Source organism: Grammomys surdaster, unplaced genomic scaffold, assembly GCF_004785775.1.
Source record: "Grammomys surdaster isolate TR1022 unplaced genomic scaffold, NIH_TR_1.0 146, whole genome shotgun sequence".
NCBI lineage: Eukaryota > Metazoa > Chordata > Mammalia > Rodentia > Muridae > Grammomys > Grammomys surdaster.
The window spans coordinates 11174106-11191743 of NW_021604604.1; the positions used below are offsets into that span (position 1 = coordinate 11174106).

The 17638-nt window shown below is 45.3% G+C and overlaps 1 protein-coding gene across 3 annotated transcripts in view; it reads left to right on the forward strand.

Moving 5' to 3' along the window:
• The window catches only part of Frmd4a (FERM domain containing 4A), a 201397-nt gene that overhangs the window by 165001 nt on the left and 18758 nt on the right, over window positions 1–17638 (forward strand). For all 3 annotated transcript variants that reach the window (XM_028764786.1, XM_028764785.1, XM_028764787.1), the window contains 3 exons: window positions 8375–8508; window positions 12606–12728; window positions 16590–16818. In XM_028764786.1, coding sequence (XP_028620619.1) covers window positions 8375–8508; window positions 12606–12728; window positions 16590–16818 — 486 coding nt within the window. The remainder of the gene's footprint in view (window positions 1–8374; window positions 8509–12605; window positions 12729–16589; window positions 16819–17638) is intronic.

Genomic DNA, 17638 nt, shown 5'->3' on the forward strand with positions numbered 1-17638 from the left:
TTCCCACATTCTCCTCCTCTGGATGCAACTGTTTCCTCCCATTGTGAGGAAGTTTATTAATAACTCATGTAAAAATGACGATGCCAGCTATCTGACATTTCTCCCCACAGAGAGGTGATGTAGGCGCCTACCAGCTGTGTGCTTGGAGCTGTACCCACCTCACACCGCACGACTGCACTGGTATAAATCGTGCAGTGATTCTTGTTTAGTGGTCTTCCTTTTGTGTACATCCTCTCTTTTTTATCACCAGGAGGAAGTCTGTCTTCTTCCTGGATCTTTCTCTGGCCGTTCAGAGTTTTCTATTGGCTGTGTGGTGCCTCTCCTTTTAGGTCCAAGATGAACTGCATTCCAGAGGCCTTAAATTTGGTCATAACCTCAGCTCTGCTGTTGGGCACAACCTCCCAGGCACTGCCAAAGAGGTTGTTTATGCTGGACTGTGAAACTGGGCAGGCTGCAAAAGCGCTGTCTGCAGAATGGATGTTTCTGGACTCATCTGAGCAGGTCTGGCCTGAGTTGAAAAGGAGAGGAAAGTGGAAGGTGGTCTCTTCGGCTTCTGTTTGGTGGACGGAGAGGGTAACAAACTCAGTCTTTGTGCCCTTGGGTGTTACTAGTAAAGGTGTATGTGCCTGTGAATAGAACTAAGATTGACACTGTATAGTCTGAATGAACAGCTTTCAGTGGTAAGGTTTTAACATCAGAAGAGAGATGTTCCTGCCATCTCCAACACATCAGTATTTCTACTTAGCCAAACTCTGTGTTCTCTGTTCCCATCTCTGCTGAGAGCACAGAAGAAAGATCATGGAGATTTGCAACTAATCTCTAAACCTCCATATTACAACAGAGCAAGAGTCCTGGAACAGCAGGATCAGCTCCCCAGGTTCCTGAGCCAAGGAATGGCGCTCTTAGGCCTTACCGACAAGTAATAGTTTCAATTAGATATTTTATCAGATGCTGTTAACTTTTAAACAGGGATTGTCTCTCTGCTTACCTCCTTCCCTTCTTCTTGGCATGGAGTACACCCCCTTTAAGTGACATTTGTATTCTCCCTTTTTGGCAAAAAGTGCCACTGAATCACCCCCAAGAGCAAGCCATCCCAAAGACTCCTAGCCACCACCAACTAGCCACCATCAACTAGCCACCACCAAAAGGTGCTTGCTTTTCAAAGAACTTCCATTTCACTACTTCCCAAACTAAACGATTCCATTTGTAAAATCTCCAAGGCTGATGAAAAGTTCTCCAAGCATGCATTCATTTCTCATGTTGGGAATCACATTGAACTTGCAGAGATGGTCCCTGGAGATATCACGATGACCCTGCCATCTGCAACGTGGCATTGTACCACAGAGTCTCCAGGATGTCTCTGATGTCAGGAATTCATCCTTGAGAACTTCTCTGGGAAGTAAATATCTCTTTATCATAAAGGAGAGTCTAACCTCTTTCCCCATATTTACTCCTGGGTATCTGCCAAGCCTTTCCCTCACAACTTCCACAGATCTGCTGGGACTTGACTGTCTCCATTTTTTGTCTTAACTTTTCATTTTCCCCCTAAAAACCAAACAGGCAGTCACTTCCTTCCCTCGCTTTTACGGCAACAGATTTCTTTCTTGCTGGGGTGGGGGGGGGGAGATTACTATCTGTGTTATATTTCCCCTCCTTCCAAAGAGGAAAGCTCCCTTCCGCCTTCTGGATTGGGGGGTGGGAGCAGGGGGGCTTCTCATCAGCATCTGTCTGTGAAAACAGATGCACAGATCTCAGCGTATCCTCAGCAGGATGCAAACTCATATCCGGTGCCGACTGGCTTGGGATCTCTGGAATGACTGCAACAAATTCTCCATCACGGCTGAGTGAGGAGATCCTTCCATATGGTCACAGGGAGAGAGCTGCTGTTTGCTCTGTGGCCCCTCCACATGGGGTCTTTTCATATACAGCTGCCACCAGACTGGTCTAGATTCCCCAGCTGGAAAATGGAAAATCGGTCCCGAATCCACAGTAATATCTGTGATGTCAGCTGGTTTCCTCCGAAGATCCCCAAATGCCCACTGAAAATGACTTTCTTTAAGCAGTAGTCTTTGCCTAGCCACGTTCAGATAAGAATCATCTTCCTGGGGCTGACAATGTAGCTCACTTGGTAGAATCTTTATCTAGCATAGTTAAAGCCCCAAATTCAATCCCAGCACCTTATAAACCAAATATGTTAGTATTCACCTCTTTAATGCCAGAACTCGGTAAACAGAGGCAGGAGGATCAGGGTCAAACTAATATGGAGGTCAAGGTCAGCCTGAGCTAGAGACCCTGTCTCTAAAAATACATCTATAAACAGCTGTCATCCTCATGGTCAGCTCTTCCTCCCACTGGTGACCTAGTTCTATCAAATCCTTTGGGTTAGGAGTATAATGTGACCACAGACAGTTAAAGGACTGTATTTCTCTCTTCTAGCATCCAAGTAGAGATTTGCTAAGCACTAACTCGGGAAAGGTTTTCTAGAGAACTCAGTAGGTTTTCCTGGCTGTCAGTCAGAGGGAAGCTGATCATTCAGAAACCAGGCCAGTCTCCTAGCTGGTCCCTGTGCTGTGGTAACCAACGCAGCTTCCATCCTCATTGATTTGCTTGTCTCCAGTTCCTCCAGTAGGCAGTACTGAAGGCTGAGACTAGGTCTCCCCCATAGTACCTTGCACAGGGAAGGGACTAGAAAAGTCTCTGTTGTCGCACCAGGAGATCTGAAGACTGCCACTGGCTTCCTCTCCTTCGGTCTTCTCTTGCATTTTGAGATCAGAGTATGTGGTGTGTGGTCCTGCCGCGAAGGAAGATGCAAGCAAATGCAACCCACGGGGCATCACCGTGGTACCAGAGCAGTTAGACAGAATGTCCCCCCTCTCAGAGTCCATTCAAAGGACTAAGCAGGCCACACAGAGCAAAGCTTGAGTCCCCCTTCTGCCTCCCTATGCCACTGTGGTTTCTGTTGTGAATGTGGAGGAGATGCCTCTCTGAGGTCTCAATGAACTGCAGCATGTAAGAAGCCCCTGCTGAGTTCTAAACAAAACAAACAAACAAACAAAACCCACTTTTTCCCTTCTGCCCACGAGCTTCCTGGATTGACTGGGCCAGCCACACCAGCCGCCATTCCTTTATTACAACATGGAACGTTCTGAAATGGAGATGCCAACCCCCCCAGTAAAAGCCAGGAAAGATTTCTAAGAACAATAACTAGTTTTTGTGTGGCATTTAGCATGTTCTGAGTCGTCTTCTAACATCTTCCAAACACTCTCCTGATTCATGCTCCTAATATTTGAGGAGCCCTGTTTTCATTGCCCAGTTCACAGGAAACTGAGACCTAGGGAAGTTCTAGAACCTGCCCCGCCTCCATCCCAGATCCACTCAGAAGCTGAGCCAAAACAAACACATAGCTCCCCATATCCCTAGACCCCCCTCCCCCAGATTGCAGGCTCCTGCTTTAAGAGGGTGCTACACCAGCTTGTTTTCCAGAGACTACCCTGTTCTACAAATCTGAGTACCGCTTAGTGCCCTCTCCAAAAGGATATTCATGGATTATCAGTTACCTTTCAAAAATATTCATCTCACCTGCTTCTCACTGGCCTCCTGCATCGACCCACTATCCCTTCTGATCCTTCCATCCCTTCCTGGGAAACCCTTGGCTTCTGTTTTGTTCAATGTACACATTTTGAAATTTCACTCTTCCAGGTACAGTAGATATGACCCATCCATCTTCTTACTTCATCTAACAGACAGCTCCAGTCTAAGACTATTTAGCATTCAGGATCAGGAAAAAAATAAACCCTTTAGGTGCTTGTTGGTAATCAAACATTCCTCCCCATCTCCCACCTGTCACCCCTTACCCCTCCACCCCCACCTGCCTCTGCCAGGGGGCTGCAGTAGCAGTGGTGAAATGATCAGAGTTGGAAGAGTGCTTGTCATTCCTAGAGGTTTAGGTAGCCAAGGAAGGAGGTGATACTGGCTAAACATTCCTTTGATGAAACTTGAAGAAATGAAGGCTGATGGCTGAGAAAGAATGGCTTGAGTTAATTGTTTATTGGGTAATCAGTGCTTCAAGTTTGGAGACATTTTAGAAGGTTGGTCAGGTGGTCACTTTCTGGGTAGGACCAGGATGGTTCTCAAGAAGGTGAAACGCCAAAGCCTTGTATTGTTCAGTAATAGATATGGGATGACAACCCCACTGTCTTTCTCAGTCACTTTCCTTTTCAAAGATAGCAGACGTATGTGTTTTTACCAGGTGTGTGGGCTTTACATATAACCCTAAAGAGTTCTGGGATGTGCAATATGTAATGGTTCAAATAATTGATAATAGACAAATTATAGTGTCAGGCTTCCCCAAGTCCAAACACAGACTATGAAATTATTTTTGTCAGCTGGGTGTAGTGGTGCATGGCTTTGATTCCAGCACAGAAGTAGAAACATGCAATCACTGAGAGTCTAAAGCCAGCCTGGTCTACATAGTGAGACCCTGTCTACAAACAAACAAATCCAGATGGACAGGGTAGAGTATCATTTATTTGTGTATATTGAACTTATAGTTGGAGAAACTCCAATTGACCTGAGTTCCTGATTCTGTTTTTGCTATTGAAGTGGTCAACCCAGAACGCATCTCTGCCCTTTGATTTTGACCAGTTTTGCTGGCTTCCTTTCCTTCTCCCTTTTAAAAGGCAAGAGTCTCATTCAAGGAACACCTAGAGGTCATTTGTGAGGATGCTCAGCCTCACAGAGAACTATGGGTCTCTTCCTCAGATGTTCTTTGAGAGGCTCTCAGTGGGCTTGTCCCGAGGCACTTGGCGATCTCTCCTCTGGGTGGCCATGCTTAGCTACTGGTCACAGCCTACAGACTTAGAACATGCAAGCTCTTACATAGAGAAGCCACCAGATTGCTTGCCTCAAATTAGTTAATTACCGTTCAACACAGAAGGCAATGGGATCTCTTTTCAAATGCATCAGGGTTTCCCCTCACCCCCCAAGACAGAGTTTGCTTAGTCTACTCCCTCTGTAGACCAGGATGGCCTCGAACTCAGATTTGCCTGCCTCTCCCTCCCAAGTACTGGGATTAAAGGCGTTGTACCACAGCTAGCAAAGGTCCCAGGTTTATGAGGAGCTGTCTTAAGCTTGTGAAATATGGGATGGAGACCCACAGCCCAATAAGCATCCCAACCACACTCCCAACTCCATCTGCAGTAGCCCCTGAGGCAGACCTGCAGTCTTGGTGCTTAGGAAAGGTGGTTTGAAAATACTGCCTGTTGTTGCTTCTTTCTGTAGCTGGAGCTCTGGGCTCCTCCTCACTCTTCTGAATCATTGAGTGAGGTTCTTGTCTCTGACTGGTACCTCACTAAGAAGGAGTAATTCATTTCAATGGCTTCTCTAATTCTACACCACTAAGGTAAATGAAACCCTATGTGAAGGCTTTACCTAGCCCAGGCACAGTGCTAAGTATTTTACATGCGTTATCCCATTCATTCTTTAGTACGGAGATAGGAGAGCAAATGCCTTGTTCAAGAACCACCCATCTAATAAATGCCTTAGACTATATCAAATCCAGATGTTTCCCATCTACCTGACTGTCCAGTTACCGTTAAAATGCAAGCCTGTGTGTCCAGGGTAGCCTGGTTCAGTTACTTAACTTGCAGAGGTGTAACCTAGCTTCCAGGCTCTGTATGCTTCCTGAAGGAATTTCCAGACTCCCAGTGCACAGTGGAGCCAGCTAGCATTTGGGGTGCCAGCTATACACAGACAGACTCAGGAGCTATCAAGCCTGCCAAGGCTCTCTATCCCATCGAATGTGGGTTGATACTTAAGTTAATTATTAGAAATAATAATTTAGGTAGCCATAATGAGCCCCACTACTCAAGGCCAGCTCTTTACTAATCCTGTAACAGTGGACCAATCATCCACAAATTGTATGCTTGCTTCCTAAAATTTAATGTTGTGGTGAGTTTTGCTGTTCCCAAATATCTAGGACTCTTAGATTTGACGCAATAAATCACCGTTTCCTATTGAGAGGTTAGGCAGGGGTGAAGGGAATACAATGAATTTTTCACTCATGCTAGAAATTCCTTAATCTTTCTGAACTCCAGTTTTCCCCAGGCCTGTTTTTAAAGTCTGACTTCCTTCCAGTATTACTTTACATCCTTATTAATTTTTTAGGTGATGGAGCAGAGAATGCCTCATTAAATTTTCCTGTCTTCAAATGGGATTTGTGATGGGTACTAAGAGACCCAATTAAGAGTCATAATGATTTTTCCAGGTTTCACTTAGATGGACTTAGCTCAGAGAGGGTTTAGAGCTGATAAGTACACGGTAGTAGACTTAGGGATGTGAAAAACGTTAACCATCGGCAAACAAGAGTGCCTGCAATAGGATCCAGTGACGTGATACCCAAGAAAGGCACATCTGGACTGAGTCTGTGAGGACCATGAGGTAATGGAGTCTCAGCAAGGATCAAGCGTTTGCTGAGTTTGCTATTGAATGCTGGACACCTGCAACTAAAGCATGTCAGAAACTCAGGAAAGAGTTACAGCATGATCCAAACCTTGAGAGGCAGCTTCCATGACAGAATGACATACACGTAGTAGATTATTACTTTTTCTTTTCTTCTTATTTTTTTCACTAAGATGAGATACAATTTAATTATAGCACCCAAGTATACAACTGACAATATTTATTTGCTCCTGGGGAAGCATAAAGATGGTTGTTCTTACAGTGATAGATGTCTTCAATTTCAAGCTCAAATGGGCCAGAAAAGGGAGAGAATGCAGCCTCAGCCAGAGTCAAACTGTGCTTAGACACTGAGAATTCTTCAGTATTAGGATCCCGGGGATCAGGGAAAATGGAAATCAAGGGAATACCGGCTTCCTGATCAGAGATCCTAAAGAATAGGGTGATATGTTTAGAGAAATGTTGGATCTAGCAGAGTTGTTCAGTGCAAAGGCACAGAAGTCGTGATGCTGAGACATCATCCTTACAATTGAGATCGCCTCCGATCCATTGCCGCCAAACCATCCACACGTTCAGTTGTCTCTTATGGAAATACAGTTCCCGATCCACACCCCTACACTACAAAGTCCTTTTTGGGACTTTTATTAGGATCACTTTTCTTACGTTGTTAATTCATGGCGAATTGACATCTTTAAAACAATAACATCTGGATCCAGGTCTACAGTAGTCGTCACCTCTGTTCATTTGTATCTCTAGTTGTTCACAGCAAGGCGTTACAGTTTTCACAGTACGGGTGTTCATCTTTACCTATACTAACCAAAGTCTCTGAAGTAGCTTCCTGTAGGCCAGGCTGGTCTTGAACTTGCATTCCTCCTGCCTCAGGATCTTGAGAAACGAAGTTACAGACATATAGATCCAGCTCTCTAGGGACGTGAGAGCTGGGGTGTTAAGGTCCAAGCCCCCTCAATGCATAGTCAGTGATATCTGCTGATTTCTAACAGTTCTGCTAGTATGAACGAGAGGAAATGTAGCCATTAGCCTGGCCGTGTCTAGGGCAGCCATCAGTACACCTTTTATAACCCATCAAGGTAGAAAGGACTACTAGCCTTACTACAAGAAACCTGCTCCGGGAGCCAGACACTGCAGCCTGGAAATTAATCTTTTGGTCTAAGCTAAATTCCTCCAGTTGGCATTTTCAACTTCTTTTCCTTTTGTTGGGTTCACAAGGTTGCCTTCTGAAACGTTTGCATATCTAGCGGCCTGCTGTTTGAATCATGCAGACATTCTAGCCAGGAAAGCATGGAAAAGACATATAAGGCTTTTGAAAAGTATGCATCACTCTATATTGTATTCTCTCCGTTAGGAGAAAAATTTTCTCAGCATATAGCACTCATATAAAATAGTGAACAAAATTCTAATTGATATGTTTATGTGTATGTGTTATATTACTATTATATTACCTATAATATATAATTGTTATACCTGTCTATATTTTCAAATATTTTACAAAGACCAGATACTATCTTTGCAATAAGCAAAAATCATCATCTTTCAGTAGACAAAAGAAAATTTAAATCATGTATTAAAATCACTAATATTAACTTAAACTTTACTTTCCCCTTTCCTTTGTAAAATGTATTAAAATTGGCTGGTGCGACATGTCTTAAGACAATCAGAAATGACAATGTTCTTGTTCAGGAGAGTCCGCTCTCCTGCCAGTCCTCTGAGAAGCTATATATTCCACGTGGTATTTGAATTCACTCCTCATGCTTGGAGCACTGCACACCTGTCTCATTTCACGCTCCTTGATTCCCGGGGTAAATCCCATATCCGAGTTGTGAGCTCCGGTGAATTTCATTAGTGGTCCAGATGTTCGTCCCCTGTCAGCCGGCCTAGTAACCCTGCTGTTTATCAACAGGTTCTCAGGAATCAGATAGCTCGCAGTCAGCCAAGAAAGACATGCTGGCTGCCTTGAAATCCAGGCAGGAAGCTCTGGAGGAGACGCTGCGCCAGAGGCTGGAGGAACTGAAGAGATTGTGTCTCCGGGAAGCTGTAAGCAATTAAATCTGTGTTGTTTGTTGAGTCATACATCTTTACTATGGACAAAAGGCTGGGTGGAGACAAATATGGACTGACTTTCAGGAAAACATGTACTCTCCCTTCCCAGTGCTGGAAACACCCTCCCCTCCATCATGTCCTTTGTTAGAAGCAAGGTGTTGAGGAAGCACTGTGCCAGTTAAAGCAGTCACTAACTGAATCTTACATATGACACATACATCCCGAGGCTAAATGACAAGTCCCTCTAACCGTCGCAAAACCATGCATGCATGGCATACCACATAGGACATGTCCTCACAGGACACTACCTCATTGAATATAATGTCCTACCACTGCCTTGCTTCCCAGGAGCTTATGGCTGTTCATTGCTGGGAAAGCTTTTGCCTCTTCTGAGTTTGTCTTTGGATACAATATAGCATTATATCAGGCCAACAAAGACACCAGGGCGGCACCTACAATGCACAGTAATCCATTAAACCTGCAGGTCTGCTGTTTCTTTAGATAGTTGGTGATTGGTGGTGATGGTGATGGTTCGTTGGCTTGTTGTTGGTTTTGTTTCTGGGCCACTGGGGATTGAACCTATGGCCTCATGCATGCCAGGCTAGCATTCTTCCATTAAGCTATATACCCAGCATAGCATGTAAGTTTGATGTAAAGCAATGTTGCATCGGGCTGGAGAGATGGCTCAACAAATAAAGCACTTGCTTTGCAAGTGTGAGGACCAGAGGTGAATCCGAACGAAGTGGAATACCACTGCCATTTCTTTGGGGAGATGGGAGGGAGCGGGGCAGCTAGTCAAACAAGTCAGAATAGGAAAACTGACACCCAAGGGTTGTCTTGTAACCTCCACATATGGCTACAAGTATACTACACACACACACACACACACACACACACACACACACACACACCACTCCCACAAACAACATCTCCTTCAGGCTGTTTTGGTGCTAGTCCCAATTGTGATATATATGTAGAGGCTCCCACAATCCACTTCGACATCTATTAAAATGTTCATTCTTCCCTCTTAGACTTCAGTGCTCGTAGGCTTTATTTCTTAGTGTAATGCATACAGTTATGCACATGTGTGTGTTGTGCACACAAACATACATGTGCATGTGCTTCATATGAGTACAGTGGTGTTCTCCAGGGAGTAGTTGTGCTCCACAGACCATGACCAAAAGCTCTGTGGGTAAACAGTTCCGGATGGGAAGCACAGAGAGGGTCCCTAACTAAATCCAGGAGGTGCATTCCCCCCTCCCCCAAGTAATAATGCCTTGCAGCAGGAAGAATGAACCAGTGGGCCTGAGAGTGAGATCACATTACATTTCAACTTGGCTTAATTACATCTGGATTGATTTAAACCAGAGCTGCTCAAGGCAGAACTACATTAGCACAAATCTATCACAAATCAGAAAAGCCATGGGCCTGGCTGTGTGTGTGTGTGTGTGTGTGTGTGTGTGCGCACGCACGTGTGCGCTATGTGATACTGTAAATATTAGCAGCATTTTTTATAAAGACTATGCTTAAAGGAGAGAAAAACAAATAATGGGTCTTGGTGTCTGCCTCTCATAAATTTGTAAAGCCTTGTTTTGTGTTTAATAAAAGAAATCCCTAAACGAAGCAAAGACCATACATTGCAGCACGTAAGAAGCAAGTCAAGGCAAGGCTGGCATGTACCATAAAAGTTTCACAAAGGCAATATAAAGAAAACAAAAGCTTCCACTTCCTCTGACTTTTGAGAACAGCAAAATATAACTTAGGCAGAAACAACCCGAACGCCAGCCCCTTGTCCACGTGTCTTAGCTTCCACCAGAGTCTCCTGAAACGTGTGAGATGAAGGCACCCTGCAGCCTCCCTGCTAATCCCCTGCTCACAGATCTTCTAGACTCAAGTAGCAAGCAACACTGTTTGACCCTTGTGAAGAGAGCAGCCTGAGGCAGAGGGGGAGCCATGGGTGTTCAACAGCGGGATGGCTACTGCCCTGCATTAAATTACTTCCCTCCCATGGGGCAATGTGAAATCCGATGAAATGGCTGGAGGATCAAGACCTTGACCTGGGTACTTCCAAGCAGTAGCCTCGTTTTAAAAATATAAACTGAAACCGCAAACACTTTAAAGTTACAAATCCATGGCACTGTTTAAGAACCTCTCCTGCCTTTTTTTATATGTATGTTTCAGAAAAGGAAGTCCTGACAGTTTGTTGTTTATACATATATTAAAATAACAATCTTAACAGGCTCTTGTCTGTAGAAGGCCTAAGAGGGGAGCAGATAGGAAGTCACAGTTTAAGCAAGTGTCTCAGAGACACTTGAATCTTTTTTTTTAAAGAGAGACTATTCCAGAGGCAATCATCAAACAGTGGGATATCCTGTTCTAAAATTCTAAAAGGCCTACCTAAGGAGTAAAAGATCCACTGAGCTACTTCCAGTGACATGAGCACAGAGGAGAAGAGGCTCAGGAGGGGGTGCTTGTGCTCACACATACCACATAGACACACATACCCATACAGTCAGCCTGCCACAACAAGAAGGACTTTCGGGGGTCCTCCCTGTGACCTGACTTTGCCTGCTGTGGGCACTCAGACCTGGGCTGCCAAACATATTTATGTGTAGATTCGAGAGGATACTTCTTAGCTCATCCTCATCACAGATGTCCTTTGTGTCATTGTGCAACACCTGCACTGATTTAGGGTCAGAAAGTCAGAGCTGGCATCTGCTCAGATGTGCCTGCCGAATGCACAGAGTGGGGTCCCCAGCCTCTCCGGTGCCACTCTGCAGTCTCAGAGCGACTTCTTGCAGTCCTGTCTGGCTTCCCTAGTCTTGGTCAGCTGCAGACTTAAACCAGTCTTCATGTAGCCCAGTGTAACACACTCATGCAGGGCCTTCTGATTCTGAGGCATTCCTCAGATGGTCTATGCTGGCCCAGGGTCACTGTGCTGACCCAGGGTCACTGTGCTGGCCCAGGGTCACTGTGGAATCTGTCTTCTCCTCATCATCATTGTGCCCTTAACACTTAGAATCCCAGAGCCTCAGATGCACATACACCAGCATTTCTGTGTGTGTTCTGTGTGTGTGTTTGTGTGTGTTTGTGTGTGTGTGTGTTCTGTGTGTTCACATTTAGTTTTTACTAGAACTCTCACACAGAAGTTAGTGTCTTATTTTTTTTTACAAAAGAGAGAGTCTCACTATGTAGCCATGGCTGGCCTTGAACTCGTGGCCTTGATGAGTATTGAGGGTATAGGCTTTCAATAGCACACCTGGTCTTTGAGGTCAGCCTGCTGCTGTTGAGTGCAGGGCCAGAACTAAATGATGATCAGTCTCTTCTAGACAATGCATTTGCCATCCAGGTAACACTCCCTGTCGGAAAACTTGTTTGGGAAAAGAGAGACAAACAAACAAACAACAACAAACACTTAAGTTTCCAAGTGGGAGTAACTGACGCAATTGAAAAGAATCAGTTGTGTTGATTGCTGCTTACTGGCTGTGTAGCCTTTCTTCACACATAGTAGGTTCACAGGAAATGCTCACTAGATCAGCAAATGGATGAAAATGGATGACTATGAAGTCCAAGAGAAGTTCTACTTGCTTGACAAAACATTTATTTTTGGGAGAAAAAACCCAAAGCACATCTGTTCTGTAGAGGAGAGAGAGTTGGCATTCAATTTTTTTGTAGATGTTAAATTTCATAATGTGAACTCTTCCTCCTACCCCTCACCCCAATACTGGGGATTGAACTTGGGGCTTTATGCATACTGGGCAAGCACGCTGCCACTGAACTAGATCTGAAAATCATTTTTAGGGGAGGTTGTTTTGTTTTGTGGAGGTCTTCTGAGGTGGCTTCATTAGTTAGCCAACCTGGTCTTAAATTTGTGATACGCCTACCTCAGCCTCCTGAGTAGCTAGGGTGTAGGTCTGAACCATAAGGCTCAGCTATCACACGAACTCTCACGTAAGCATAGTTCTTTATGGTAACGGATCTTAGGTATGCATTGGATCTGTGCATCCGATTGAGTGTCCTAGATAAAAGATAAGCATATCCTCTGATATATGTGATACACAACCTCTCTGAACACTCTTCTGCGCATGCAGGAACTCACAGGAAAATTGCCTGTTGAATATCCCTTGGATCCAGGAGAGGAGCCACCTATTGTACGGAGGAGAATTGGAACAGCCTTCAAGCTGGATGAACAGAAAATCCTGCCTAAAGGAGAGGTATTGGAATCTTTCCCGTTCTCCTGTTTGCATTGTCCTTAATTGTCCTTGTTGGGGTTGCTAGGTTCTCTGTAATTTCTTCATTGCTTCCAAATGCCGATATTTCTCCTTTTAGCATTTCGTGGGTCAGCTGGGTAGTTGCTATATGGTTTTCCTTGATAGGCTGAGTTTGCTTGCCTGAGTGTACACAGTTGGGTCTTTGTTGAAGTTGTTTGTCCAATACTGTAGACTATTTTCAAGTGGTCAGTTAAGGTTAGGGAGAAAATTCCAGTAGCATCTAAATATACATTTTAGTAATGGCCTTTGTTACTCCGGGTCTTGCCTGATTCCTGGTCTGCAAAGGGAAACACAGCTCTCATTGGCTATGGAAAGACTTACATAGAATTAAATCTCCTGCCACAGTTCTCATTGGCTGGGGAAAGACAAGGACCCGCCCTCCACCATCTTAAGTCACATGACTATTCACATCCCTGCATGGACATCATGGACATGCATCCTATGATGGTTCTGTCATGGCCTCAGTTGTATGTATTTGGAAAAGCCATCTTTCAACATGATTTTTGTCTTGCTTGGATGGAATACTGGTGAGTGCTGAGACTGGAGAATTATATTGGAGGTTAATCAAAGCTCAACCAGGCTAGTGACACACACCTCTAATCCCAGCCCTTGGAAGGCAGAGGCAGGCAGATCTTCGTGAGTTTCAGGCCAGCCAAGTCTACATAGTAAGTTCCAGGACAGTCGGAACTTTACAGTGAGATACTGTGTCAAAAAACAAACAAACAAACAAAATCAAAAACAAAAAAAATCCTGCCCTTGTGCAAGAGAAACAAAAGGTCAGGTTAACCTTCAGGTCTCTAGGTCTCTCCAAATTTCTTCTGGGGACTAGAGTTACTTATTAATGCTGTAGTACACAGAAGACTCAAGAACAGGTCAGGACTCACAGCCTGGCACATTAGTTAGTTTTGTGGCTAAAACAAAATGTCCTGACAAAAGCAGAGGAGGTAAAGGGGGCGTTGGGGGCTGGAGGGTTGGTTTACTTTGGCTCACAGTTTGAGGATACAGTCGTCATGGGGATGGCTTGGCAGGGAGAGCGTGAGGCAGCTGGCCACACTGCATCTGCAGTTGGGAAGCAGAGAGAGATGAGCGCTGTCGCTCAGCTTCCTTCCTCCATCTCAGAGAATGACATCACCTACATTTAGGGAGGGTCTTCTCACTTCAGTTAACTTAGTCTTGAAAATCCCTCGAAGACATTTGACAATTAAGAGTAAACACCACCAAGGGGAAGAAAAAGCAGGGAAGGTACTTTTAGCCTTTTAAGGAACTTAGAGAACGACATTTTCCAAAGTAAGGTCGGCGGGAAGGTAGAGCGCATGCTCAGGGCCATGCTTGAGGCCTGCAGTCACAGATCCCTGGAAGGCTAGCAGGCACACCAGAGCACCTCATCCAAAGTGATGCCTAATTAGGCCACTTCCTCTTCCATATGTTCAAGTTCGATGCTGACTTCGCTGGGTTATCACTAGGAACAAATGAGCTAGAACATCGTTTCACTGGATGCCACATGCCAGATGCTCAGCAAACAGCCGCTGGAAATAGAGATGTCAGATTGGGAATAACTTAGAGCGCCGTGTGGTCAGGTGCCTGCCTTCCAAAGCTGGCTCGACATCACAACTTCAGCTTTGAAAAGCATCCTGTGTTTAATGAGTGTCCTTCCATGCCTGGCTCAGGTTCCCACAGTTGTAGGTTTTTCAGCTTTTCAAGAAAGCTGACTCTAGGGCTCTGAGGATTCCTTGCTGGCCCCGTTGCATCTTCCTGAACTTCATAACAGGAAGCAGATAGAATTTTGCAACACTTCCTCCCAATGGAAAAAGCCTTACTTTTGTTCTGTGCTGCCCCGGTGCTCCTGTGCTAGCTCTGCTTTCCTAGTCATATGACTGTTTCCACAGACAAGCCATTCAGTCTCGTCCTTGACTTGGTTGGACTTATCAAGACTTCTCCTAGACGCCTGTAAATCTCAGGGTCACTGTCTTGGACCAGAGCTATCATAACCGCCCAGGAACAGCTGCTTCAGGGAGCCCAAATTCACAGGCTGGGCTTTGTCCCTGACTCAAGGCTCTGGGCAGGAGTCCATGTTGATATCCTTCTTCCTCTGAGCGAGCAAGTGTGGCCAGCACTGGAAGGATCTGGAAGGAGTTTATTGTCTCTAAATGGTCCCTTTTAGCCCTTTTCCTTCCCACTCCTGTTTCCTGCCTCTTCTAGACTTGAAGTGCTTAAAAGTCAATGAAATCAGGCAGAGAGTGTTTTCCTTAGTAGACCTCCCTACCCCACCCAATCCAGAACTTGGCCTGTTGTGCTTAGAAACATATTATTGGGCCACCATAATAGCAAGACATATGGAATCCAGGAAACACAACAGTCTCTGCTTCCTTAGTTTGGTCAGTCTCTGCCAAACCTTAATGTAACTGCAAATCACCTAGCAAAAGATATGTGGTCTTCAGTGGTCATGTGTGGGTACTGGGAAAAGAGAAGCCACTGTGTGGTCACCATACATTTATGTAGGGTGGGATTTACAGGAATCCATATCTCCTAGGAGTTCCCAGAACGTGCCCAGACTGCTAGCCCCTGCACTCACCCAATACTCAAACTCTGGAATAACTTTTGCTGCTTAGAGTTAGCTTCGATAAAATGGTTTCCCTAGGAAGTCATTTTACTTTCTCGTTACTATGTCAGAATACCTGGCAAACGCAACTTAAAATAGAAAAAGGTTTTGTTCAGGCTCCTGCTTTCAGGGACTATGATTTTACCTTGGAGTGGAGCCTGGAGGCGGGGCCTGTGGTCAGGGAGCAGAACCTAGAGGGGGGGGGGGTGTCTTACGGCAAGGCTTGTTAAATCTTGGCAGCAGGTGGGAAACAGCTAGCTTGGGCAGGAGGCTAAGTTATCACCCCTGACCCCTCCCACCAGAGCATATTCCCAGCCATCTCCTTCTTCCAGCTAGTACTCACTGCCTAAAGGTTACCAAACTTCCCCAAACAATGCCAGCAACTGGTAACCAAATGTGAGGGATAGTTTACATCCAAAACATAAAAGCCAGGAAAGAGATAAATCAAAGATACTTAAGGAGATTCTACATTCAAGCACAGATCCTAACACACACACACACACACACGATCTTCCTCCACTCCTGGCATCACTGTGTGTGTATACATCTGTAGATGAGACATATGGACAATAGGCCAGCAGCAAATGCTCCATCCAGGGTCTTCCGAGATCTGGGTCTCCTAGGCACAGCAAACACCTACATCCTTATTTTTCCCAAGGGAGACTCATCTTGGTATAAGGGCCAAAGGAATTGGTAGAGATAGGAGGGAGTTACACAGGAAGGGGGAAGGGAGAGTCTGAAGCCTATCCAAGGAGAAGTGGAGGGAATGGTTCTACCACCCACCTCCACATCATCCTTTCCCCCTAGAGGGCCAAGAAGGGCCTTTATGAACATACGGGTGTGAAAAGAACAGTTAGGGCTTGCAGAAAGGGCCGCCAGAAGACACATAGGTGTGTGGGTAAGCATCCTAACATGAGGCACACAAAGATGAAGGACAGGGGGATATGTGGCAGGATCAGGAGATGTCCACATATGAATAAACCCCAGAGGACAGTCACATGATCCAGAGATCATGCTCTAAGTAGAAAAAGAAAATGATAGTTACTAGCAACAGGTTCTGAATTTCTTCTACAGCTTGGTCTTCATCAGGCCTTTGGTAGAGAAAGAAAGCCCAGAAAGGCTAGGGCTGAGGTCTGGGCGAAAGGTGGGCAAGGTAGAGTCTCCTTCTCTTCCGAAGGTATAAGCATTGGTTTTTCCTCCCACAGGAAGCTGAGTTGGAACGCCTGGAACGAGAGTTTGCAATTCAGTCCCAGATCACCGAGGCTGCCCGCCGTCTAGCCAGTGACCCCAATGTCAGCAAAAAACTGAAGAAGCAAAGGAAAACCTCTTATCTGAATGCACTGAAGAAGCTGCAGGAGATAGAAAACGCAATCAATGAGAACCGAATCAAGTCAGGGAAGAAACCCACCCAGAGGGCTTCGCTTGTCATTGATGGTCAGTGCCACCCACAAGCTCCCATCCTGCTCCCAGACAAGCAGGTTCTGTTAGGTCCTCCTCTGGATCCTTGCAGGCTCTAAATAGCCTCTTATCCACACACCTTATGGTCCATCCCTGGAAGGGAATGGGTGAGCCTGATGTTCCATTCTAATGATGAATTGCATGTGGAGGCACATATGAAAAGGACCATACACAAAACCCCGATGTCACTTATGACACCTCTCTGGGGAACCTGGGATGAGCCAACTCTCTTCTTGGATGTCACCGTGAACTAAGGAAGTTACTGTGACAGCCCAGCCTAGCCTCAAGATAGCTGAGGCTCTGCAGTTCTCAGAGACATAGCCTCCTTTCCTAAGTTTGTAAGGCAATGTGCACATAGCCAGTGTATTGGAGTTAAGTCCTTCATGTCACCATCCTGTCCCCAGTCTCCCTCCCTCAGGCTGATTCTAATCCCAGGAGCTTCCTATCCTAAGCACTGTGGCTTGAAGGATTGGACTGTCCCTCATGGACTGTCTGGAGTATGCACTCTTATCCTGGCTCAGGACTTTGGTGATGATGGTAAACCAGAATACCCCCAAATACACCACCAAGCATCAGGTCTTTCCCATAATTACCATCTTTTCTTTTTCTCCAAGTCATTGAATTCTTGATAATATATGTTAGCATTCTCCAGAGGGTATTCGTGTTGAGAATATCACCTTAGTTCTAGGAAGACAGAAACTGATAGAGAGGTTTCCAGGCTTTTCTCTCTCTCTCTCTCTCTCTCTCTCTCTCTCTCTCTCTCTCTCTCTCTCTCTCTCTCTCTCTCTCTCTCTCT